At 44.5% G+C, this 27002-nt stretch overlaps 1 protein-coding gene across 6 annotated transcripts in view; it reads left to right on the top strand.

The window, feature by feature from the left end:
- Nucleotides 1–27002, top strand: part of Gbf1 (golgi brefeldin A resistant guanine nucleotide exchange factor 1) — a 119914-nt gene that overhangs the window by 74346 nt on the left and 18566 nt on the right. For 4 of the 6 annotated variants that reach the window (XM_005403850.2, XM_005403846.2, XM_005403847.2 and 1 more), the window contains 9 exons: nt 12532–12663; nt 18106–18224; nt 19072–19180; nt 19679–19739; nt 21025–21079; nt 24716–24851; nt 25154–25380; nt 25911–26079; nt 26606–26817. In XM_005403850.2, coding sequence (XP_005403907.1) covers nt 12532–12663; nt 18106–18224; nt 19072–19180; nt 19679–19739; nt 21025–21079; nt 24716–24851; nt 25154–25380; nt 25911–26079; nt 26606–26817 — 1220 coding nt within the window. The remainder of the gene's footprint in view (nt 1–12531; nt 12664–18105; nt 18225–19071; nt 19181–19678; nt 19740–21024; nt 21080–24715; nt 24852–25153; nt 25381–25910; nt 26080–26605; nt 26818–27002) is intronic. The other 2 variants (XM_005403851.2, XM_005403849.2) reach the window with 1 other exon arrangement.

The raw sequence follows: 27002 nt of genomic DNA, 5'->3' as shown, positions 1-27002 counted from the left end.
GTAATGTTTGTATTGTTCTTATCCTATTTCATAAATGGATGCATGTTTATTATTATGTGTTTCCTACAACAACCATTGAGAATAGTTAATGATTATTCAATAGGTTACTCATGTATAGTTCTATTTATTTTCTTTCGAAGATACCTAAGTATAGTACAACAACTATTGATAATCTCCTACCTCTTTTGTCTGTAACTCGCTATTATTTATCTGTTTTCCTGAGAAACTATCTTGTAGATAACAATATGTAAAACAATTACCATTGATAATTTCCTACCACTTTGTCTGTAATTTGGTACCCCCCATTATTGCTATCCTTCTCTTACTCTTTAAAATTAAAAAAAAAGAGAGAATAAATAGTGTGGCTTTTCAGAGTACTGCTGCTCCCATGAGCTTTACTTTCTACCTCACAAATGTGTTTAGAGGCAGCAGTGGCAAGGGGTTATGGTTAATTGTCTTTGCCACATTTTTGACACTTTTTTTTTTTTTTTTGGAGACAGTGTCTCACTGTGTACCCAGGCTAGCCTTGAACTCACTGTGTAGCCCAGGCTGGCCTTGACCTAACAGAGACCTTCCTGCCTCAGCCTCTCAAGTACTAGGATTACAGGCATGTGCCACTATAGCTGGCTGTCCATCTGTTATAGTTTGTTTTATTTATTTATTTATTTAGTTTTGACACAGGGTTTCACTGTATAGTTCAGGCTGGCCTTAAACTTACTAGGTATCTCAGGCTAGCCTCTGACTCATGACAATCCTCTTGCCTCAGCCTCCTCAGTGCTGGGATTATAGGTGTATGCCAGCATGCCTCATTGTTATACTTTTAATATCTTTGTTTTCCCCATCAGTAAAATGGGAACTATCCCTTATCATAAAGCCCTTGAGTCCATTAGCATGAGGGTAGCTGAAAGAGAATAAGGCTTCTCAGTCTTCGTGTCACTAAGGATTTATGATCTGCTGCCGTAGTTACTATTTCTAGCTGTTGGAGAAGGGTCAGTAAGTAGGATTGTGTATGCTTAAAGGACAGGGAGCAGATACTTAGAGTCTTCTCATTGATATGGCGATGGGGGGCTCTGACTCTTCTTCAGGAGCTTTGGCTGTCTACCTTTCACGCTTATTCATTACCTGTAGACTTTGTGCATGTTAATTCAGAATTTTCTTCTTTTTGTTGTTGTTTCTTCTTTTTGCCTCTTTTTCCCCTTCATGGCCTCTAGAGAAAACCCTACATGGTGTAATTGATAATAATCTTCAATAATCTTCTCTTCTGCTGCCATTGAACAACCAAGTTTTTTTCTTCTTTTTTATTCTTTTGTTCTGCTGACAATGAAAAATTTTTACTACATTATGAGAAGAATTTTAATGGAAAAACTGCTCCAAGTGTAATGGATGCATGAAGCTGGAGTGAATTGTTTTGTTGTGAAGTACAGCAACAAAAGTCTTTAATTTCTCCTGGGCTTTCAAATTGCCTGCGTAAGTGTAGGCTTGGACATATGTAGCTAGACCAGGGAAGGGGTACAGGGCCCTGGCTTCCTGTGGGCCTCACCCTAATTGCTTTTCTTTCCATATGTGCCAATTTCCTCTAGAAGGAAAAGAACTCCGGGTTAGAGCTGATAAACATCAAACTGGGGCTCTCAGTAAGACGGGGATCACTCTGTCCTTGGGCCTTTGTGTGTGAGGCCAATCCCCGTGGGCCTCATTTAGCCCCCTGCTGACCTTGTTAAAGGAGCCTCATTCTCCATCCGTGGATTAGGAGTTAACCTGGGCAAACCTAACAATCTGTATGCCATTACTGTTGTCAGTAACTAAAAGTGTTTAGTCATTGGTTAGAAGAGGAGAGGAACAGAAAAAAACTTCAATTCTAGGAGAGTTGAGTTTAAAAATTTTATTTGACATCTTAGTCATCTTAGCATGGTATAATATTTAAGAGTATAATGCAGTGTTTAAGAACCTTGGCGGCTAGGGTTTTAGCTCAGCAGCACAGCGCCTGCCTGGCAAGTGCAAGGTCGTGAGTTCGATTCCTGGTACCGGAGAAAAACAAACAAACAAAAAAAGAGCCTTGGCTTTGAAGTTAATAAGACTTGGGCTCAAATTCTAACTCCTTCATTTACTGTGTGGCCTCAGGTAAGTTACTTAGTCTCTTAGAACCTTGGTTTTCTTATTTGTGTAAAAGGAGACAGTGATGCTATTTCTCAGAGTTAGTAGGAGGCTAAAATATCCTATATATAATAATTATATTTTGTTTTGTTTGAGACAGGGTGTCTCTGTTGTCTAGGCTGGCCTTGAACTCCTGGGCTCAAGGAATCTTCCTGCTTCAGCCTCTTGAGTGGCTGGGATTAAAGGCATGCACCACCGTGTATGGTTTGATAACTATATCTAATAATTTATGTAGATATTGTCAAAGTCTGTGGTAAGTTAAGGCTCTTGGCAGCAGTCTAACCTGGCTATTAGTTGGAATGCTTGTTTGTTGTTTGTTTGTTTTTGAAGTACTGAGGACTGAATCCAGGGCCTTCCCACTGAGCTGTATCATTAGCCCTTTTTTAATTTCCCCAAGCTGGGCTTAAACTTGCAATATTCCTGCCTCAGCCTCCCAGTGTGCTGGGACCATAGGCATGCTCTACCATGCCCGGCTTCATGAATCATCTTGGACAAAGTCATACAATACATTATATTCCTGTGTGTATGCTGCCCTTAAGCACTTGTCATGTCTTTTTATTCATTTTTACTTTTTAGTTTTGTTTTCTTTTGCTGTCTTTTTGAGACAGGGTCTCGCTATGCAGTTCATGCTGGCCTTGTGCTCACTTTGTAGCCTAGGCTGGACTTGAACTTGAGACAATTCTCCTGCCTCAGCCTCCCAAGTGCTGGGATTACAGGCATGTACCACCGCGCCTGGCTTAATTTTTAGTTTTATTAGTACATGTTTGCAGTACATAATAATTGACTCATTGTGGGGAACTGGACATGTACATAGTATCTCAATTCCTTTTCATCCTTCCCCCCACCCTGTCTTACTTTTTTTTTTCTTTTCTTAAAAATTATTTTAAAGAGTAAAAGAAGGATAACATAGTAATAGGGAGGCTTACCGAATTACAAAGTGGTAGGATATTATCAATGGTTGTTGTTTTACATATTGTTATCTACAAGATGGTTTCTCAGGAAAACAAGTAGATAAATAATAGTGAGTTACAGACGAAAGTGGTAGGTTATTATCAATGGTGTTGTACTATACTTTGGTATCTTCAAAGTGGTTTCTAAAGAAAATAAATAGAGCTATACATGAGTGACCAGTTGAATATTCATTGACTATTCTTAATAGTTGTTGTAGGAAACACATAGTAATAAACATACATCCATTTACAAAATAGCGTAGGAACAATGTAAACATTACAGAGTTATGGACAGATTAGTAGGAAAATATCAGTGGCTGCTGTAGTACATGTTGGTATCTTCAAAGTGGTTTTGCAGGAAGACAGAGACACTCAAGAAAGATCTAACAAGTAGTTACAGCCTAATGGTTGTGAAAAACAGCATATTACCTCCTTACCAAGTGACTCCTTTCACTGAGGTGTGACAGCTGGAAGGAAGGCGAGGATTGAAAAGAAGGACCGAGAGACTTGCACCTGTGTCTAGCAACAGGATGTTTTCTTTTTCCTCTCTAGTCATGATTACCTGGGGCTCTTCCATGGAGATGACAGTATGGCCAGAGGGAGAAGGCAGAGTGTGCCCCGGGCCCCCTCATTCCTGTTAGGCTAACTGGTAGGATGGGTCTGAGCTCTGGGGCCTGTGCTTCAGAGGGCAGACCTGTCTCCAGTGGTCACCTTTGCATTCAGGGCATGGCCCAGGGGGCTTTTTAGGGCAGTTCCTCTTGAAGTGGGCTGGCTTTTAACAGTAGTAGCAGATGAATGCAGTTGTCGAGTTCTTCTTGGGGCGCCGAGAATCAGACTTAGGATCTGTTTCTCTTACTGCTGCAGCAAAAGCAGCTGCTTTTTCTGGGTCTCTTTGTTTTCTCTCCTTGGCTGCCTTCTCATCACGGCTATAGAATACTGAGGAGGCAGTTCTTACTAACATCTCAAGTGAGCCATCTGGGGCAAATCCATTTTTTGTAGCTTTTTCTCTCCAGCCTCCCAGTACATTAGGACCCCACAACCGCTTATTGTCCTCTCCCAAACTGTCAGCACAGGCAGCAGGAATCTCAGTGCAGACCTCTCCGGAGTTCTACATGCTCCTCCACCGCAGCCTGTACTGTCGGAGGAAGAATGGCTTCCAGGGTGTCTCCCCAGGTATTGTGCAAGGTCCTCCTGGTTTCCAGCTTCTGAACAGCTCTTGTGACCCCAGTCAACTAGACCTCTGAGTCTTTGGGCATAGCCTGTATTCTCGTGTTCTCTGAGTCCTTGTTCAGGAGCTGCTCCTCTGCTGACCCTGGACTTTTCTGGTTCTCAACGGTAGGGGCAAGACCTGTTGGGTGGCATGTATTCCCAGGAGTTTCTCCATGTTGTGATGATTCACGCACGTCCCTGGGTGGGCCTCCGGGGCTAGCGCATGGTGGGCCAATTGTGTCATTGCTTCTCTGGGCCATGATAGTTCTTGACCGTGCGTGGCAGCGGTTTCCTGTCTTACTTTTTAAACTGGAAGCTAGATCTAACTTCAGGCAGACCAGGGTGGCCCCATTCAACAAGGAACAGATAGTAAAAATGAGGATTTCAGGAGCAGAGTTCTTAAAAGCAATCTGTTATTGCCTCCACATGCTGTTAGGGATTTCAACCCTGGGGGAAAAATGCCTCCTCTTCCTCTCTTCTCCCTAAAGAAGGGTTAGGGTTCTGTAGGGACAGAGAGGTGGCCAAGGTCCTGTCTAGGAGTCCTCACCAGAAAGCATTATGAATGCAAGTCCCCTTTTCTTTCTGAGTTGCCCTGAACCTTTTCGTGCCAGACATCAAGGAAAGATGAGTTCTTGTGTCATCTGACTTAGGCTGGGACCTCATGAATATGACCTACAAAACTACTGTTAATGACAGTTGGGGGAAATATAAAATAGTTATTTCTAATCCCTGGAGTTTTCAAACTGTAAGTGTAACTCCAGTTTGTGTAAATTAAAGCACTGATCTTGTTTTATCAGAGTGTGTTATGGTTTGTTTTTCTGATTTATAAAGAACAGGTTGGACTAGGTGTGGTGGTTCACACCAGTAACCCCAGCACTCAGGAGACAGGGACAGGGGTATCACCACAAATTCTAGGCCAGCCTGTGCTACATAGCAAGACCCTGTCAAAAAAATAAAAATAAATACATAACAGGTTGTATTAGTCTTTGAGGAATAGATCAGCCTGAAAAGTGAGTACAATTTTCCAAAGGGTTTTTAAAGGATCCAGTGTAGAAACAACTTACCTTTTTTCTTTTGTATCTGAAATCAAACTTAGGACCTTGTACTTGCCAGGCAGGCACTGCACCACTGAGCTGTATCCCCAGCCCCTAACTTGCCTTTCTTATAATGTAGTATAAGTGCTTGGTATCATTATTCTCCACTGCTGGCTCTACATGGACCCATGGGCCCACCTTGTACCCAGATGTAGCCGTGATTAAGCTCTTATCATACTTTACTTCCCCAAGAGTTATAATATCAAGCTGGGTACAGTGGCACACAAGTAATTCCAGCTGCTCAGGAGGCCAAAGCAGCAGGACTACAAGTTCAAGACCTTCCCAGCCAACTTAGTGAGACCTTGTCTCAAAAAAGAACAAGTCCTGGAGATGGAGCTTAGTGTTACAGTGCTCCTGAGTTCGATCCCCTGTACCACCAAAAATAAAAAAGTCACAGTGTCAAAGATAATCATCCCTTCCCTCCATGTGTACTTTCCCAAGTCTAGAAGCACTTTGAGAAGCTAAGCATTTATTTGAAAAAAGGAAACAGATCTGGGAAACTGTTAGGTGATAGCTGAAAAAAGGGGAGATACTGTCAGGAGCTTACTCAGACAAGACTTGCCTTCCCCTGCGGCTGCCTTTGTGACAGATTGTCTGCATTTGTGTACATTTACTCCCTGTGAACTGTGCACTTAGATTCCTAAGTTTTGGGACTTTAAAGGGGCCTTAAAGAATCTAGTTAAATTATTACCCATTCCGTCCCAGGAAATCTCAGTCCTTGAGGAAACTACTGCCCAAAGAAGTGAGGCAGTTTCGCCCAAGATCAGTCACAGAACCACGACTGGGCCTACTGAATTTATTTCCTTTCTCGTATTGTATAGAGCAGGGTTGTAAAAACCTCTCTGGTTTGACCCTTCAGCCCAGCTGGGAACTACAGCTCTGTGAGAGGTGTCTTTGGCAGTTTTTCTCTGGAATCAGTTTCTGAAACCAAGCCTAAATCCCTACCTGGCCATTCATAGCTCTGGAAATCTTTGAAGCTAATGAAGATAGGAGAGATGTGGCAGATACTCCACGCTTCTGTCTTCACCAGCGTTGAGTTCTGGTCATCCTTTGAACCAGTACTTTCAATGTTCCCTAGTGACTGAAAAGAACACAGCCCCTTCCTACTGAATTTGTGTACCTCAGAAATTCCATTTGTGAATTGTTTTCAATCTGTGGCTTTTATAAGAAATTATTCTGGGGACATCGTAGTCAGAAGTAGAGTATGAGAAACTAACACTCTCTTCTAACCATGAGATGGTGCATGCCTATAATCCCAGCACTCAGGAGGCTGAGGCAGGAGGATTTCTGCAAGTTTGAGGCCAGTCAGGGCTACATAGTGAGTTTAAGGCCAGCCTACACTACAGAGTAAGACCCTGTCTCAAAAAGACAAAAGTACACAAAATTTTTTTAAAATAGGATGTGTTAGCATAGACAGAAAAGCCAAAAACCAAAGTTCTCTGCTCAAATAATGTTGTCCTGTGCCCCTGGAAATAAAAATGTCGACACTTTTTAAAAGTTAAGGAGACTTCCTTTGTTATGACTCTGATTCATTAGCTTATTAGACATGATCCATCTTGTCAAGGATAGCATTTTGTCTCCAGGGACTTGGACCAGTGTTTGCAGGATAAAGAGCGAGGATGAGGGCAGACCAGTGATCCCCTAGAAAGCAAGAAGGGAGAAGTAGACTCTCAGGGCAGAGAGGTTGAGACAGGCATTTCTGAAGCCAAGTGGTGTTGAAATAATAAACTGCAGGCCTTTTTCCTTGTCAGGGTAATCCAATTGAGAATGCCCAACTGCCCCTGATAAGAGTCACTCAGGAGTGAAGAGCTCTGCTACCAGGGAAAGCAGCTTATGTGTGCACTTTGGCTCAGGAATGTGCCAGCCCAGTGCTGGCCAAATGAGAAAAGGCTGCTGTAGGCCAGAGCACACAGCCTCCTGGGAGGATAGAGGCCGCTGGCCTCTAGGCCGGAAGAGCGTTCTCTGGTCCAAGGGCAGTGCTTGAGGCTGTGCGTTGAGGCCTTTGACATATTTTGACCTGCGTTATTGGAAAGAGCAGCACCTCCAACAGGAGACTAAGGTGTCAGGGTTCATCCCTCTTGGTCATGTCCTCTTACCATGAGAAGATAGTAGATTTGGAGAACAACAGCAGATGTGCAGACTGACATTGGGCCAGTTTGGAACTTCTGTTTTATGTTATAATATCGGGAGTTGAGCAAAGTATGAGCAGAACACACCAAGAAGTCAAACTTCCAAAGGTTCACTTTGCTTTGGGTTGAGGGGGCCTAGAGCTTCTCTAGAAATAGTTTAATAATTCTTATCATTATTGTAATTTGGCACTGACTGAACAGATGTTGGACCTAGGTTTGATCTTAGCAGGATCCTAAGGGTTGTTTCTCCCATGGGGTTGGATTTCCCCTCCTTATCCCTGCTGCCGCCCTGCCATCCCAGAACAGGCTAGTCACCTTCAGAGTTCCTCTGTACCTCATCTGCACTCTTTGTTTACTGCACTGTTTGTGCCTTCAGTTTGGTGGCCTCCAGGGGTGGGAATTTTGGCCGCTTGGCTGGGGTGTCAGGTGTCTCCTTGGTTGTGAAATTGCTTAGCCTCCTTACTAGAAGCAGCAGCATGGCACTTTTCTTCTGAAGGACTCTGGCAGCTCTTCTCACTCTTCTAAATTGAGACCATTGAGTCCAGTCCACACACAGGCCAAGCCAGGAACTAGGACACAGAAACTTCCCTTTGTGTCCTAGCCTCATAGGAAGCAGTAAAATTAATGGCTAGATGAACCTGGATTTGATTCCCGTTCCTACCATAGCTAGTTTTATGATCTTAACTGGTAGGGTACATCTACTTATCATTTTTAAATATCATTTTTATCCTCAAAATAACAATTAGTAGGGGCATGGCACAAGGTAGTAGGTGGTAGGTGCTGTTATTATCTTTATCTGATTTATACTAAAGGAGGATGAGTATTTCAGTGAAGAGGGCAGTGATGGCATACCCCTGTAATTCCAGTACTCTGGAGGCTGAGGTAGGAGGATTGGGAGTTCAAAGCCAGTCTGGGGAATTTAGGGGGAACCTGGGCATGTAGATCAGTGGCAGAGCATCCCTAGGTACAATCCCCAGTGCTGGGGAGGTGAGGAAAGACAGAGACAGACAGACAGACAGACAGACAACTCTTGGAGAATTCTGGAGGCTCTGGAAGTAGCCCTCACACCAAAAATATGATTGAGTCAGTGGATTATCAGGAGTCTCAGGACCACTGATCCAGGCAGGAAACAGGAAAACATGTTCCTTTCTCTGATACTGTGTATACCTTGAAATACATAAAAATTAAAAGAGCTATCTCAAATTATACCATAAATAATAACCACCAGTTGTCTTGGTATTTATCTTTAGCTTATATTTCTTTTCCAGTTTAGGACTATTGTAGGTCTAAGGTAGAAGGCCTACTCTTTAACTTTTTTAAATATTTATTTAAAGCTTAAAAATAAATTGTTACCAGCATAAAGACCACTGGACTAGAACTCTGAGCAAAAGAACTAGAATAATATCTTAGTTATACTTACTGCACATTTTATTTCATGCATTGTACCAGTGTCCTTAATTTCATTTTCTAGTAATTCATTTTATTGTAGTTTATAAAACTATAGACCTGAATGGATCAACAGAAAGAAAAAAAAAAAAGGAAAAAAAAAACCAACCTGGCCCTATACTGCAAATAGCTTGAGAAGCACTGTTTTAGAGGTCCATCTGAACATCTCACCAGGATTCTGAATTGAAAATCCGGTTTGTGGTACTCTTTAAATTCAAACTGTTCTTACTGGTTCCCTGCTAGGAGCAGAAGCTGCAGCTACAGGAGTTTCTCGAGTGTGAGTTTCTCTCATGCTCCTGGCAATCACTGGTTGAACCTAGAGAGCCAACCCCCATTTTTACCTAGACTTACAGTTTCCCTCTGCCTCCCTCCCTCTCTTTCTCGGTCAGTGACAAGTAAGGGTGACACTGAAGATTCCTTTCTTGGTGGCTCTGGGTAAAATCTCCAGCACTGTAACAACAATAAATGGATCATAGGTTGAAAAACATAAGTCCTCTGTTTTAGCTTTGTGAAGACAGGTGCTCTATGTGTTCTGTTCGACTTTGTATCCGAACTTTATAGCATTTTATTTCATTTGGAGCGTTTATAAATGATGTGGTGTTTTAGTCTCACACCCAGATGTTCATTTGTACACGGTGGTCGTGGTACTGTCTGTACCTTTTAGAGGAAAGAGAAAAATACAGGGGAGAAGTCTTTGTGGCCTGGGATTATCAGGCAGAGCAAATGTAGACATTATACCAAAACATAATCCGTAAAATAAATATTGATAAATTAGACTCCATCAAAAGTTAAAATGTCAGCACTGGGGATATAGCTCAGTGGCACAGTGCCTGCCTGGCAAGCGCAAGGTCCCGAGTTCGATTCCCGGTACCAAAAAAAGAAGTTAAAATGTCTAGTCTATGGAAAATACTCTTAAGAGAATGAATACACCAGCTTCAGACTGGGGCAAAATATCTGCAAATAACTATTTCAATGGTAAAGGAGCTGAATACAGAATAAAGAAGTCTCTAAACTCAACAGTAAGAAAATAAACAATTTAATTGCAAATGGACAAAGACCTGAACAGACCCGTCACTTGCCAAAAAGGTCTGTGGCTCGCAGGTAAGCACAAGAAAAGTGGCTCAACATCAGTAGCCATTAGGGAAAGGCAAATGTAAACCAGTGGGGATACCGCTCTCCACCTACTCGATGGGCTCCCATTAAAAATACTGAAAATGCAATGGACTGCAGAGGATGCAGGGGGAGTGCACAGCGGTACAGCAGCTCCTCCAGGAAACAGCTTGGCAGTAAAGGGAAACACACACCCTTTGGCCCAGAAGTCCCACTCCTCAGTACTACCTCCAGAGAAATGAAAACCTGTGTTCACACAGAAACCGGAGTCCAATGTTCACAGCACTTCTACCCACGATTGCCTCCAACTGGAGAACCCAGTGTCCCTCAAGCAGTGAATGAATAAGGAAACGGTGGTACGTCCACGCCATGCAATACTAGTCGACAGTAAAAGGAAACAAAACTACTGGTGAGTGCAACAGTTGGACGGCTCTCAAAGGCATCAGTGGAGTGAAAGAAGCCAGTCTCCAAAGGTTACACACTGTCTTATCGCTTTCACGTGAGCTTCTTGATACAACCACGGTGAAGGAAAGCGGGCCTGGCGGGCGGGTGGTGGTGGTGGTGTTGGTGGCTATGATCACAAAGGGAGGGCAGAGGGAGTTCTCCAGGTGACAACACTGTTCTGTAGCCTGTTGGTGGTGGTTCCACAAACCTACACGTGTGTTAAAATGCGTAGAACTTTATGAGTCAGTCATAAAAAAGAGTCAGTTTTACCAAATTGACAACAAAAATGAGGTTGACAGTGTGGACTCCAGCTGTAATTTGCCCTGATCTGTCACATGCAGAAAGACAGGAAGCAAGTAGAATTGTAGCAACTGAAGGAAAACAGAAAATCTCTGTTCCCTCTCCTTACTCTCAAAGATTTTTTTTCATCTGGACTTTCATGTCTCCAATACACAAATATGACGATTTTTTAAATGACAGACCATGTTGTACAAAATATATTTATGTTTCTAAACCAGCAAGACTAGACTTTACATTTTTAGTGTGCTTTTAATTTTTTAATGTGTTTTTTAAAATGTGTTATACATTTCATTTTTCCCAAATATATTCCTTACATGTCAACCCTGCACTAACAGTATCACTGCCAGCAACCACACACACACACACACACACACACACACAGGTTTTTCTCTTTTTTTTCCTACAAATTATGCATCTCTAGGTGGACAGAGTGGCGGGTGAAAAGCAGGTTTTACACAGCTGATATGATCATGGACCGTTATAGAGAAGCTTGAAAAATGCTACCCAATCTGCCAATTAATTAAAGCATTAATCTGAGGAACAGCCGGGCCCAGGGAATGTTTACCTACAGAGAAGGTTGGGAGGAATTGAGTAAGAAGCTCCGTATATTTGCATGAAAATGAAAGTGCTGGGGAAACTGCTTCCTTTTGTTCCTAAACTTGGGACAGCCTAAATCACATCCCTAAATGTTTCTGGCCTACTTAGGAAGCCTTTTAAGGAACTGGCTCTGAGAGATGCAAGCACAGCAGGGTCTAGAAAAACAAATTAAACTATGGGCTGAGCAGGGTAGGGAGCAAGTCCAATGGATGGTTTCTTCGGCTTGAACTGAAATCTTGTCAATTGTGGACTAGGTGCTCGCTGTTAGGTACAGCAGAAGCAATTGTTTTAAGGTTTTGGAACCATATAGTTGTATGGTTTGAGGCCGCTCATATGTCTTACCTGAGCCTTATTTTTTCATCCAGAGAGGACAGTTAGTGCTCTGGTTACTCCAGGCTGAAATCCAGGCCAAAAGAAAGCTGAGAGTGGTTAAGAGCTTGTAAGATTACAGACTGCCTGTATGACTAACAAACTGGTCATCCTTTTGTTCATTTTGGCTGTTTTTGGACAGGGACTACTATTAAGGTTCTCTACCCTCGTGGGTTGTGCTGCACTCTCTGTAATTGAAGTGACTTTGACTATAAGAGCAAAAGACGTAAAGACAGGTGCCCAACCTGGGTTTCTTTAGCCATGTTGGCTGTACCCAAGATGTTTACCTGTGTATTTTGGGAGGGTAGTGAAATGGACATGGAAAACTGACTCTCAATATTTGATGATACAAAAGAACAATTTTAAAACTTGTGACAAAATATGTATATAACACAATTAACATCTTAACAGTTTTACCGTTAACTCTTTAAAATATTGTGCTTGTATAAAATTCTTAATCTTGGGCTGGGCATATAGCTCAGCGGCACAAGTGCCTTCCTGGCAAGCGTGAGGTTGTGAGTTCGATTCCCAGTACTGAGAAAAAAAAAATTCTTAATCTTTTAGAGCTACATACTGAAAATCTAATAGATAAAATGATATAGTGCCTGGGACTTGATTCAAAGTAATCAGAGGGATTCAGAGTAACCCATTGAGGGCTTTTTTCAAGATTTAACTTTTTACTAGATAGTTTCTTTTCATTTCTGGTTTTTTTGTTTTTGTTTTTCTTTGCAGAGCTGTCAGAGATTGAGCCCAATGTATTCCTTCGACCATTTCTGGAAGTGATTCGTTCTGAAGATACCACTGGCCCTATCACGGGACTGGCGCTCACCTCTGTCAATAAGTTCCTGTCCTATGCGCTCATAGGTAAGGCTTAGGCTTCGTAGGATGGCTGCTTGGCCTTTAGCAGTGAGTTGGTGAAACTGGGAAATCATTCCCAGCTCCCTTTTTCCTTGTAGAAGAGAAGTAGGCTTGTTACTGGTCACCTGTCATGCTAACTGACTGGGAGAGAGGTTTGCCCTGGTTTCTCTAACTATGCTTTGGAGAGAGTTAGGGCATAGTGCTCTTGGAGACTTGGTTTGCTTAATTTGAAAACTTTTACCTTCAAATATAATGCAGACTTATTATGAAAACACACAATAAAGATGTAAAATTCGGGGCTGGGGACTTAGCTCAGCGGTACAGCGCCTACCTGGCAAGCGCAAGGTTTTGAGTTTGGTTCCCGGCACCAGAAAAAAAACAAAACAAAACAAAACAAAAACATAACTCTTTGGGCTGGGGATTTAGCTCAGCGGCAAAGCGCCTGCCTGGCAAGCACAAGGTCGTGAGTTCGGTTCCCGGTACCGGAGGGGGAAAAAAAAAAAAAAAGATGTAAAATTCAAGGCCAGCCTGGGCTACAAAGTGAGTTCAAGGCCAACCTGAAGTGCATAGCAAGACCCTGTCTCAAAAAGAAAAGAAAAAGTATGGGGCTGGGGATTTAGCTCATCAGCAAAGCACCTGCCTGGCAAGCGCAAGGTCGTGAGTTCAATTTCTAGTACCGGAAGAAAAACAAAAACAAAAAACGAAAAAAGGAAAGAAAAAGTAAAGATAAAAACAGTATTGCTAGCTTGGTTTGACTCTTTTCCTGCATGTGAAAACATGATTTACTAAAAAAAAAAAAAAAAAAAAAAAGAGAGAGAGAAAGAAAATATGAATTACTACTCCATTTTAAAAAGAAAAAGTGGGGGCTGGGGATTTAGCTCAGTGGTACAGTGCTTGCCTGGTGAGCGCGAGATCATGAGTTCGATTCCCAGTACCTGAAAAAACAAACAAACAAACAAAAAAAGAAAAAGAAAAAAGGTTATATGCTATGTGTTTTTTTTCACTTAATAGTGTTAAGGTAGATGTATTTGATGTAATTACCCATCTGATTTATTCATTTTTATTGTAAAATATAGAATGTTAATATTTGCCCTTTTAATCATTTTACTTGTATAATTCAGTGGCATTAATTACAGTGTCGTAGTGTTGTACAAACATCTCCACCGGCTTGAGTTCAAGGCTAGTCTGAGTTACAGGATAAAACCCTGTCTCAAGAAACAAAAACAGGTCGGGTGTCATGGCGCATGCCTGTAACCCCAGCACCCAGGAGGCTGCCACAGGAGGATTGCTGTGAGTTTGAGGCCAACCTGGACTACATAGTGAGCTCACGGCCAGCCTGGACTACACAGTGAGACCCTGTCTGAAAAACAAAACAAAACATCTCTGTCATCTATTTCCCATTTCATCACCCCAGAAAGAAACTACATTCATTAAGCAGTAGGTGGTCCCCTTTTCTTCCTCCCCTGAGCCCAGTATTTTTTTTCTTTTTAGTAACAGTGTAATTCCCATAGTATAGTTAAAACACAATTCATTTCATTATTCCCTTACTACTTAATATTTAGATTGCTTCCTTTTTGGAACCATTATACATTACATTGAAATAAATATGCTTATTCATATATCTTTATTTACTAATTTTACTTTTATATGAAACATTTCTGAGTTTAAAATTTCTGGTGTAAAGGGCATATGCATATCACATTTTTATAGGTACTACTAGGTTGCTTTCCCAAGAGATTGCATCATTTACACTTTCACCAGCAATATTTGAGAATTTTCATTTCCCCACACTGTCGTCAGCACTAAATATTATCAGGGTGTGTATGTGCACATGTACTATTTTGGTAGATAAACACTTTTGTTTTGTTTTTGAGACAGGGTCTCTCACTATGCAGTTCAGCCTGGCTTTGAATTCACTTTGTAGCCCAGATTGGTCTCGAACTCACAATGATGATCCTGCCTCAGCCTCCCAAGTGCTGGGATTACAGGCGTGCACCACCACACCCTGCTAAACACTATTACTTTGTTATTTTTATTTTCTTAAGTTTGAAAGTTTTAATTTCCTCTCCTTTTACTGTCACTTTTCTTAATTTGTAGTATTTTTGTATAGTAGAGCTATTAGCCCAGTGTGTATAAAGGTATTGCAAATCTTTGTTCCCAGTATAGGTTATGTTTCACCCAGTCTATAGCTGATTTCTGAATTTGTTTGTGGTGTCTTTTTTTTTTTTTTTTTGGATTCTTCTTTTAAGTTGGTCTTGTCACTCAGAATCCTAAATTCCTTTTCTTCTATTACCAACCCATGTGCAAGGATGAGGAACATAAAAAATAGGCAGCTGTCTTTGTTTCTAAGTAGGGAGACAAGGAAAAATGAGGGTCAGGCTGTAGCTAGCCAGAAAAGCAGTGGCCTTCCCTTCAGAGTAAGAACACCCTCTGTCTTCTCTAGAAAGTTACATTTGCTTAGCTAAAGCATTCAGGAACATAAGCAGGAGTCCTGACTGCCTACCATGTTCTGAATATGTGCATCAGTCTCTACAGGCACCCCAATTCCAGTTTCATATTTCCCTGAACAAAATCAGGCCTAGACACTTTTCAGCCTTGCCCTGAGCACCACCTACAGTTTGTGCCTTTTCACAGCCCCCAGCAGCTGCCCTTCCCTACCTTTCTCTCTGATCTCTTAGTGGTGTTCTCTCCCCTTCCTGCCCTTGGCATACAGGCCAGTCGCTGGAGATGTCAGGCCAGCTGGTCGCTGAGGTTTCCTGTGGTGGGAAAGGAGAATGCTGGAGGTGGTGATTGTAGTGGGCATAAGAAAAGGAGAAGGAAGGAGGTGAAGTTGGCAAATTTCCCTGCAGCTGGCTCTAGAGTGGCCTGACAGGGAAGACATTGAGTAAGTGGTCTTGGAAAGACCAGGCCCACTGAGTACAAACCAAACAATCTTTTGTTTAGGCTGCCCTCCTGGAAGAAACTGCCCCTCACCACTCAGTCCTGTGGCCCAAGGTATCTGGGATTATCCTAGGTCCTACTTCAAGGACTGGCCTTCAGTTTGGCCCCCCCCAACTTCCAGACCAGGATTTGTGCCGCTGATTGCCCAACTCACTGGCAGACTCTGCCTGTGCCTCTAAAGACATCACTGTTACCTACTTTTTTAGAAAATGAACTCTGCTACTTATTTAAGCTCAAGGGCTAAGGATATAAAGAGATCAGTAGATCTTAAACCACCTTAACAAGAGATTACTGAAAAAGGGAAAGAAGCAGAGCACTGGGAGTGTTGTGAGATGGGAGCAAACCATCCAGTGAGCGCTGCAATGCCACATAACTCTGAGAAGGCTGTGGTTTTCCTGTGTGGACCCTGGATATGGGATTGTCAGGGCTGTACGGGAAGGTTTGGACAAGGACCCGAGGGTATAGGATTTTCTGTGCTGCTTGGGACAAACATGAAGAGTTAGGGTGGTAGAAGTCAGAGCTGGGTTACCCTATTAAACTACGGAGCAGGAAACTGGCTTTCCCGCTGTGATCTCTAATGTAGCCACTCCTGGTTCCCGGAAAGGGATGGTCTAAGTAAGATAAAAGAGGATTTGTAGTTTTGTGTTTTGGTGTGTATATGTGTATGTATATGTCTGTCTGCTGTCTGTCTGTCTGTCACTGGGGATTGAATATTCAGGGCCTTTCTGCTGAGCTACATCCCCAGCCCTTCTTTTATTTTGAAATTCAGATTCTCCCTGAGTCACCCCGGGCCAGCCTTTAATTTGCAGCCCTCCGGCTTTGGCCTCCCAGAGTGCTGGGGTTACAGAAATCAGCCATAACACCTAGATTAAAAGTATTTGTTGAGGTGTCAGAGACTCCAGAAAAAGATAGATGAGACAGAAGACAAGAACCATTTACAATTAGTGAAAGTCTTGTGGCTCATTGTTGCAAGAGGAATGCTCAGGTTTCTCAGTCATCCCCTGAGCTTTAGCTTAGGAACTCCATTCATGTTAGGAAACAAGAGCGGGAAAATGGCAAAGATGTCTTCTGACGCCTACTACTTCAAAGTAGCAAGTGCTCCAGCATTACATCATGCCCTTCAGGGCAACTTTCTGTCTCACTTGCTGAGCTTTGTCATGTGCCTTGTCCCTACAGATGCTCCTTTCAAGACTGAACAGTGGGGGAAAATGGTCATTAGGGCAGAGCGGGGCTGCAGGGAGCAATCCAGGCGTTACGCAGACACTTGTGACCCTTGGCAGAGTCCTCCTCCACGCGGCTGTTCAGCGTGTCGGTGGGAGCAGAGCCCCCGCCTTGGCAGCACCTGTGCTTACTTCCAGCCTCGTGCTTGCTGTCTGACCTCTAGTTTCTCCTCACTCATTCACAGGTGAAACCCTCCCTTTCTTCTCCCCAACTCGCCAGCCTCCAGTCCTGCTGTCTCTTCCTCTGTCCTAATACCTTATTAACTAAGCTGGCAGCAAGACTCCTGCTCACTGTCAGCGTGAAATCGGAGGCATCCGATCTGTCGTAATGTGGCGTCCAGATAGGAGTACAGGTGGCAGTGACCATCCATTGGCCTCATGGGAATTGCATCTCAAAATTGTGACCGGAGAGCGGGGCATGGCACGCCTGTAATCCCAGCATTCGGGAGGCTGAAGCAGGAGGATCACTGAGTTCGAGACCAGCCTGGGCTACAAAGTGAGCTCAAGGCCAGCCTGAACTGCATAGTGAGACCCTGTCTCAAAAAGACAAAAAAATAAATAAATAAAAAATAAGGGGCTGGGGATTTAGTTTAGCGGCACAGTGCCTGCCCGGCAAGTGCAAGGTCATGAGTTCGATTCCCGATAGTGGGGGAAAATAAATAAATAAATTAATTAATTAAATAAAATAAAATAAAATATGAAAGAGCCAGGCATGGTGGTGCACACCTGTAATCCCAACACTTGGGAGGCTGAGGCAGGAGGATGATTAGGAGGTCAAGGCCAGCCTGGATTACATAGTGAGTTCAAGACAGCCTGAAGTATACGTAGTAAGACCCTGTCTCAACCTCTTCCCAATCAATAAAAGATGAAAGAGAATGTGGGCATGCTGGTACAGGCCTGTAATCCCAGCATTCTGGAGGCTAAGGCAAGAGAATTGCCAAGAGTTCAAAAACAGCCTAAAATACATAATGAGATCCTGTCTTGAAAAATGGGTATGGGTTGCCAGGCATGGTGGCACATGCCTATAATCCTAGCACTCAGGAGGCGGAGGCAGGAGGATCAACCCTGTGTCAAAAAAACCACACTATGTGGCTGAGCTACATAGTGAGTTCAAGGCCAGCCTGAACCCTATGTTACTGAGACCCTGTCTCAAAAAAACAAAAAACAAACAAAAAGTTAGGAAATTGTAAAGGAGAAAGTCAAAGACTCTCAAAGTAATCCGTAGTCAGGCTGTCTTCCGTTTCTCTGTTTTGCACATCATTTAATCTGTCCTTTTTTCCTGGAGCAGATCCCACTCATGAGGGCACAGCAGAGGGCATGGAGAACATGGCGGATGCTGTCACCCATGCCCGTTTTGTGGGCACAGATCCTGCTAGCGATGAAGTTGTCCTCATGAAAATCCTTCAGGTAAGTGAGAGGGAAAGAGCAATTAGGCTAATGGCCAAGGGCTGGTGCCACAGGCTCTGTTACCTATCTACTTATGCGAGTCTGCTGGCAGCAGGGAGCTGTGTTTTGACTCCACTGGAGCTTAGGGACTGACTTTGTTTCCAAACAAGCATCTCAGACACCCAGAGTAAAAGCTTTTCCTAAGGAAAATAATTAAAAGCTAAATGAATTGATATCAAATACCGGAAGCCCTTAATACTCTTTTACCTCTCACTGACTATATCTGTACCATTTACTGGGCTCATATGCTAGGGCTGGAATGAGTTCTGAACTAAGGGTCATGCAGAGTGAAGAAACAGTTCCCAGGTTAGGCTTCTGGGAGACCCCTTATCAGGTAGAAGTGAGGTCAGCATCCTTGCTAACTTCTTTTTTACAATGTGTCTCTAGCTTGGGGATATAACTCAGTGGTGGAGTGCTTGCCTACCATGCAAGAGGCTCTGGAGTCAATCCCCAGTACTGAAAAAATATTTTTAATTTAAAAAATAAACCCTGGTGGGCATAGTGGCGCCTATCTATAATCCCAGCACTCGGGAGACTGAGGCAAGAGGATCACTGCGAGTTTGAGGCCAGCCAGGGCTCCATGTGAGTTCAAGGCCAGCCTGAACTACAAAGTGAAACCCTGTGTCAATGCCACACCACCACACACATACACACACACACCCCCAAATAAAACCCCACCGTGAGTACTTTCCTAGGAGACTTCTCCTAGGAGCCTGAGGGAGCGCTAGGCAGCTTCCCTCTCCGCAGGTAACCTGTCTGCTTCTCGCCACCTTGTTAACCACAGTATCTCCTCTTTCTTCCTGCTCAGGTTCTCCGGACTCTGTTGCTAACCCCCGTGGGCGCTCACCTTACCAATGAATCTGTGTGTGAGATCATGCAGTCTTGCTTCCGAATCTGCTTTGAAATGAGGCTTAGTGGTAGGTGCTTGACTACTGGCTCTTTTACCATTCCTGGGGCCAGTATCTGTGTATCTACATAGGCTGAATCTCTGAGCCTGAGAGATGGAAGACTCAGAAGTTCCCACTGCCTACCTTGCAGAGCCTTTGGGATCTAGAAGACTCTCTATTAGACTGTTGTGGTGCTGGAATAGAGACCTCAACCCATCATGCCAGGGCAGGGTGGGGATGGAGTCCAGAGTGACTCAGTCCCAGCACAAATCCCTCTCTCTTGGGGTTTGTGGGATTGACCAGCCTGCAGCCTCAGAGCACACATCTATAGCACCCCTTTTTTCTGACTCAGTAGTGTCACCTAGTGGGCCAGTAAGGTTATGGCTGCCAGGCTGAGCTGGAGCTGGTTTTAATAAGTTTGGCATAATCCTTGGTAAACAAGGTTTGGAGGGGAGTCTGCTCTGAGAAGCCTCCTGATAATAGCACAGCAAGTAATGACACCTGTGTTATTTGTTTTTGCCTGTGCAGAGTTATTGAGAAAATCCGCAGAGCACACTCTCGTAGACATGGTGCAGCTGCTCTTCACAAGGTAAACCTGCTGCTGTTTGCTTCAGCCCGGCTGCCCAGGCCTCTTGAGTCTGCCTGCTTCCACATAGCCACTTCAGGGACCTGGCCAACCCCACAGCCACATCAGAGGCCACTGGGATTATGGATAGGGGTAGTTCTGTGGGCCCAGGGTTACTGAGCATGGGAGGAGGAAAGAGCTGGCTTAGCCTCGGGAGGAGGCAGAGAGTTATTTTATCTAGGCTGACAGATCTCGTTCTGCTTCCCAAACTTGTGTCTGTTTCTATACAGGTAGAAGCTGGGAAAGAGAACCCAGACAGAAAGTCAAACTTAGGGGTTCCTAGAACAGGCTGCTGAGGTACCAGAGCTCAACTGATTTCTGTGTGAGAAGGCCAAGGCTAGGGTGAACAACAGTTGTGAGAGCTGATCTGCTGTCCCTCACCTTGGTTTACCCAGGACTGTCTGGACTGTAGCACTTCAAGGTCTGCATCCGGACAAGCCCCTCAGTCCCCAGCAAACCAAAATGGTTACTTTCCGCAGGTTTCTGACCCACCTGCTATTTCCTGCACCTCCTTTCAATAAACTCAGCTGGAGAAGAACTGAAGTGATCACTTTAACACTTTCCCTGGGATTTCTCTTTTGCAGATGTACAGATAAGGATCCCTATTGTTAGCAGGCTAGATGGCTCTTGAACCTGCTGCAGAGAAGGACTTACTCCTTAGGCTCAAATTTACTTGTTTTAAAACTCCAGCCTGCTTTTTACTTTTTGCCCTATGCTCAGTCTCCTGGGGTTTTGATACACTGCCCTCTCATCTTTTGGCTTTCAGCAGTACTTGCAAGGATGAAAAGAGCCTCCATACCCCATGGGCACTTAGTAACCTTGCCTTAGTGACTACCTTTTCGGTCTGTGCCACACTTGCCTCAGTCCTGTGGCTCTTTGATGAAGCTCTGAAAAGGGAGAAATTAGGTCAGGCATGGTGGCACACACCTGTAATCCCAGCTACAATGGAGGCTGAGACAGGAGGCTCACAACCTAGTGAGACCCTTTCTGAAAATAAAAGGACTGAGAATATATCTCAGTGCTCCTTGGGTTCAATCCCAAGTACCATACATATGCATGTGCACGCACACACACACACACACACACACACACACACACACACACACGAAATTATCTGCTTCTTGAGAATAACTAGCTTTTCGTAAGAGACATGGATATTCTGGTCTAGAGCACCTTTGGCTGTGGCTGGAGTAAAGGAGGACAGTTGTCATTATTCCAATGACAGTTCATGGGATTCTCTATTTTATAGGTTACCTCAATTTAAAGAAGAACCCAAGAACTATATGGGGACCAGCATGAAGAAGGTAGGATGTGAGGACCTCTGGTCTCTTACCTAAGCTTTACTCTCCCAGCAGTGCTGTGGGGTTCCCTTGCATAGTGAAGATGTGCCTGTGCCTAGACCAGTGACGGAGAACCTTTCAGAGCTTCTAATGCTACAAACAGCCCGCTGCAGCACACGGGCCATGTGTTCTCCACCACTGGCCTAGACAGTTCTGCCCAGAATCCAGCTCTCACTCCTTTAGGAAGAAAGTTATTCTTTCCCGGCTACCTCTCTGTCCCCAACTTTCCTTTCTGCCTTTTTTATTAACCCGCCACATAAACTGGTGAGCCAGTCCTTCATATAAACTAGGTGAGGCCCATTGGACTGGATTTAAAATGTTTGTTGATAAAGATGAAAGTCTAGCCATCCCCTCAGGGCACAGCCTTATCAGCAGATAGGAATCCTAGAGAGTCTATGCCCCAGATCCTATCCTAATACTGGAGTAGGCTGGGCTTACACTTGTTCTACTTTCTACTAAAGACATAAATCCCTAGGCAGCTGAGGCAGGAGATCACCATGAGTTCAAGGCCAGCTTAGCTGCATAGTGAGTTCAAGGCCAGCCTGAACTGCATAGTGAGACTCTGTCTCAAAAACAGACATAAATCAACCTAGACTGCAGGTCAAAGTGTTTTCAAACGACTAGGAAAAGAATGATGGTCAGAAGCATGGCCCCTTTCTATCTTAAACTGAACCCTGGCTTTCTGAAGATTCTGCTTGCAGCCCTAACAGGTTCTTCCCATGGAGATGACCCTTGGCTCTTTAGGGCACACACCTGACCTTCCCTGTCCCCTACTGTTCATCCCCCTTCCTGCCCTGTGCCCTGTTGGCATGTGTCTGAGTTTACTTCATTCTGTTTAAATCATGCATTTGCCTGTCTTTCACAGATTTCTCCATGTCTCCTCAACAAACTGGAACTAAGTAGTGGGGAGCAGACCAAAGCCCTGAACCAGTTAGAGAGGGTACTTCTCTTTAAGAACCTCAAGGTCTCTCTCCCTCTCCTTCTCCTTTTGTCTTTATTTGTTTCTTTAAGTGTTAACTTTGTATACTTAACATCTAGGTCCCATTTATTTCCATTATGTAGAGCACAACTTACCCCCTTCCTGGCCCGGTAACAGCAGCTTTGCTTTGGAAAAGTTGCATGTGCTTGTAGCTTCACAGTGTTGGAATTCTCTAGGGGCCTCTGGTTGTCTGAGGCAAGAGGAAACCCTACGTAAAACATAGTGAGAGCCTAGGTCCTGCTGTTGTCTCCTGGGGAAGCCTACGATCTACCCTTTCTGGGGAAGCTACAGACACCCTTTTCCTCTTCTACCCTTTCCCTCTCTCATGTCAACCTGGAAATCTGAACTGCGTTTGGAGGGAAGAGGCAGTCCATCTAGTGGGGCCTTTTATTTCTTGGTACCATTAAAGAGATCATTCTGGTTTATAACTCTAGACTGACAGAAAAGAACAAGGTCCCAAGACAGTCCAGGGTCCTGGGAATACTTTGAGATTGCAAAGATACCTTTGTCCTTTAAAAGTCCAGATGCAGGGGAGATTAGGAGAGGAATGGAAGCTAAAGATGACCCCGTGTCCATGCCTTAGGAAGGAGAGAGAGAAGGGAGTAGATGTCTAGGATATCTATCGTAAAGGTGTTCATACGAGAGTTGATTTTATGGACATTGAGGTCATTGGAGAGTGTGTGTGTCTGAGTCTGTGTCCCTAGCTCAACGTCCAAAGGCTTGTGTCTTGTCTGAATGCACTGTCTCAAGTTTCCTTTGTGTGCTTAGATATCTCAAGTTGCAGCTCTCTTCACTGGCTACTCAGCATGTTGCCATGATAATGAACTGGGGATCTGCTCTTTTTTTGTAAAGCTTGTGCTGACCTTTGGAATACAAAGTTGTACAGATAAGGTGGTATAGGGTTCCATGAACACATGCCTTCCCTGCATCTTCAGACCTTAGGACAGGGAACATACTACACTTTATAAAAGCTGAAGCATTTGTGAGAACTGGCAGCTTCTTGGTCCCTACTCCAGCCAGAAGGCCAAGAACATTGATTGAAATGACCAGGTTGGAGCTGGCTTTGCAGAAGATAGAGAAGGAACTAGGAAAGACCCATCCTAATATAGGAGGACTGTCAGTAAGTGACTGTCATTCTCTGTGAAAGTAGAGCTGGAGCAGAGAGAAAGATGTTCTCCTGGAGGGAAAGGCTATCCCATAAAAGTGGATCCAGTTCTTAGTACCTTGCCTTAGTACCTTCTGACGATTGCCAGAAAAAAACTGAAGTCCTTGTTTTCATTTACTGATCTCTTGGGCTTCTTGCCCTTTTGTATGTTTGGCTCACTCTTCTCCCATTATGTTTTCTACCGTGAACTCAGTCCAGCTGAACTCCGGTGGCTCCTGGGGAAAGCATACTTCTGATTCCTGTTTAGCCACTGTGCTCAACGTACTTGAAAATCCTAGGCATCTGAGTACAGGTCCAAGAAACGTGAACCCAGTGTGAGGCTGCCACTGTGTTTCTTAAGAGCTGCTGGAAAGACTCCACTTTGGGGCCTCTCTCCTTTATTGGAAGGAGTTGTGGACAGGGAAGGAAGAATTATATGGTTTCCAAGTAAGGGATTAAAGTTTGCCCAGGCTTTGAGTTTGGGGGGATCTTGAGGAAGGGAGCCTGTCCTCAAATATCAAAAGGAAATGAACAATTTTTTTTTTAAATTCCACCTAGAAGTCAGGTGTAGTGACGCATACTTACAATCCCAGCCCTCAGGAGGCTGAGGCAGGAGGATTGGTGCAAGTTCAAGGCCACCCTGGGCTACATAGTGCATTCGAGGCTGGCTTGAATACATAACAAAAACCTGTCTCAAAAACAAACAAACAAATAAAATCCATCCAGAAAGACCAACAGTGAGAGGGACAGGAGGTCTCACTGGAATACCAAAATTGGGAGCGGCAGAGAGCAGAGCAACAGCATGACATGACCCTCCATTCTTAACTCCACAAATAAACTGGGGTGCCACTCCTTTCCTAATACCAAGGAATTAGTCTTTCACAGTTTAATGCAGAAATTCCAGAAAGAAAGGGATATATTGTCTAGACCCAGTGCTGACAGCTGCAATAAAGCTGAGTGTTGTAAAAGAGTAGGCTAGTGATGGCCACCTTTTAGAGCTTTCAGTGATACAAACAGCCTGCTGCAGCACGCGTGCTATAGGTCCACCACCACTGGAGTGTGCTGTCAGGGTTGGGTAAGAGCTAGAAGTAACAGGCTGTGCTGCAGAGTAGTTGAGCAGGAAAGCCTAGGAGTCAGTGGACCTGTAGATCTGAGGCTCTGGGCAGAAGATCCCCTACCCTTACCCTTCCTGCAAGAGGCTTGTGCATCATGTACAAGACTCAGGATTTCCTGCTTAATGGAACACCCAGAACCCAGGGAAGCAGAGTGAGAACCATCCCAGAAACAGAATGTCACCTTCCACACAGAGGCTTCCATGCCACTCTGAAAAGTGGCAAGTGTAGTAGCCAAGTTTGAGGAGGAGAAATGTAATCGGATGGTCTGAGGCAGTTTCCTAGGAACCAGAAGGACTAAAGAGAGATTTCTAGGGATGGAGTCTTAGTTTGAGTAGAGTGCTAATGAGGTGTGATATTTCCAGCTGAAAATGAGAGCTGGAGGCATGAGTGATTCGTCCAAGTGGAAGAAACAGAAGAGATCTCCCCGGCCTCCACGTCATATGACCAAAGTCACACCAACCTCAGAGCTGCCCACCTCCTTATCCACTAACCTCACAGGTGAGTGTTGTGGGCTGCTTCCTCTGAAGAAACACCCCTTTCCCAGGGATTTGGAAGTGGAAGACCAACTGAGGGGCTTTAGCTCTTTGCTTAGAGCCAAAAGGGAAACTCCAGTCAAATCAGACTGTGACCATTCGGCAACCCAACAAGGAATTTAAGAGTATTCTCCTTTGAGAGGATCTCTGATTACTCGAGAAAAGTGTGTGCAGAGAAGAGCATGCGGCCTGGGAAACAACCCCTGGTGCCATGGACTGCGTGTTTTGCCCACAGTCTCTCCTTCAAGCTCCACTTACTTCTCTCAGCAGGTGGCATGCTCTTCATCGACGCACCCACACCCATCTCGTCTGGAAGTTCAGAAACTGCCTCAGCGGTAGTCAGTCCCTCCACAGACAGTGGCCTGGAATTCTCCTCCCAGACCACATCCAAGGAAGACCTGACTGACTTGGAGCAACCTGGCTCTCCAGGATATCATCCTGCTGCAGAGCCTGGCGGCAGTGAGCTGGGAGTTCCTGAGCAGCCTGACCCCCAGGTATGGCTTGGATTCCTAAAGGCCCCTCACTAATCTTCTTCTGTGGGAATTGGCTTAACCCTTTGGATCTTGTATCCAGACCTTGGCTCAAATGAAGATAGGGGTAGAAAATTAGTCCCTGTTCTCTGAATTAGTTGTGCTGTCCAGAAGACCTATATAGCCTGACTCAGTATGAGGGGAAGCTCACAGGATATGTCAAATTATGCATGCAGGTAGTTCCTGGCAAAAGGGGGAAGCCGACCATGACTTTTTCTGGAAGATCATGATCCAGACCCTAAGCCTGTAAGAGCTTCTAAAGCATACCTAGGGTTCTAGTCACTGTAGGGCAGTGACAAAAGGAGGTGTTTTCTCAAGTCCTTCACTGCACTCGTGCCCTGAGCTATCTTGCAGTGATTCATAGACCACCAAGCTGGGTACCTCTGTAGTCCACCAAAGGTAGCTCAAAGGACAAGTACTTCAAGAGAGCTTTGTAAGTTCTAAATTGCTCTTACCTCATTCCTCTTCCTATATCTGCTTGATATTGGTCATAGCAAGAAGCAGCCCCAGTGGAAAAGGCCCATACAGCATCGGTGGAATCCATTCCTGAAGTACTAGAGGAGTGTACATCCCCTGCTGACCGCTCTGACTTGGCCTCTGTTCATGACATGGATTATGTCAATCCACGGGGCGTGCGGTTTACACAGTCTTCGCAGAAGGAAGGTAAGTACCCTCTGGTGGGCTCTGCCGATTCATTGCCCTCTAAGCTGCCTGAACCTAGATCAGCTTGGGCCAAAATGAGTGCTGTGGGCCGGGGATATAGCTCAGCAGCACAAGCGCCTACCTGGCAAGTGCAAGGCCCTGAGTTCGCTTCCTGATACCCAAAAAAAAAAAGAGTGCTGCCTGCCAGTCCTGGTTCTAGGCCATTTTCTAGGCAGCAAATGGAATCCAGCCATAGAACTATGGCACAGGTGGAGCCCTTCCCTAGTTTATATAGAGGCAGTTTGGTGGGCAATAGGAAATGAGGGAGAATAGGAAGCTTAAGACTTTTGACAGAGAGGAGAGATGCTTAATTCTGATTCCCTCAATAAGAAAAGCTCATTTTCTCACCTCCCGAAGGGTAGGGAAAACCCTTTTTTTTGAAGTCAGTCACTTATTTGAAATTGCCTTGTGTAATGCAAGGCAGGCTAGGCTGAGCCTGCAGGCTGGTTGGTTCTCAGCAGTTGCACTGTGCTCTTCACCTTCTCAGGCACAGCTTTGGTTCCCTATGGTCTTCCCTGCATCCGTGAGCTCTTCCGCTTCCTCATCTCCCTCACTAATCCACACGACCGCCACAACTCCGAGGTCATGATCCACATGGGCCTGCATTTGTTGACAGTGGCCCTTGAGTCCGCCCCCATAGCCCAGTGCCAGACCCTCTTGGGCCTCATCAAGGATGAGATGTGCCGCCACTTACTCCAGGTAAGACCAGATTGCTCAGAGCGCCTGGCTGATTTTAGGGTCCCAAAGGCCGGGGGAACACAAGGTTTGGCTGCTTGTGCAGAGTATAGGTTCCAGGAAAGCACCTTCCTCCCTGGTAGCCCTCCTTCCAGTCATAGTAAAAGGGTCCCAGTAGCTCTGCAAAGACTGCCAGTTGAAAGAAGTGT

The sequence above is a fragment of the Chinchilla lanigera genome, unplaced genomic scaffold (genome assembly GCF_000276665.1).
Source record: "Chinchilla lanigera isolate Chin_1 unplaced genomic scaffold, ChiLan1.0 scaffold00084, whole genome shotgun sequence".
NCBI classification, from domain to species: Eukaryota; Metazoa; Chordata; class Mammalia; order Rodentia; family Chinchillidae; genus Chinchilla; species Chinchilla lanigera.
This window is presented reverse-complemented; position numbering and strand designations above follow the sequence as displayed.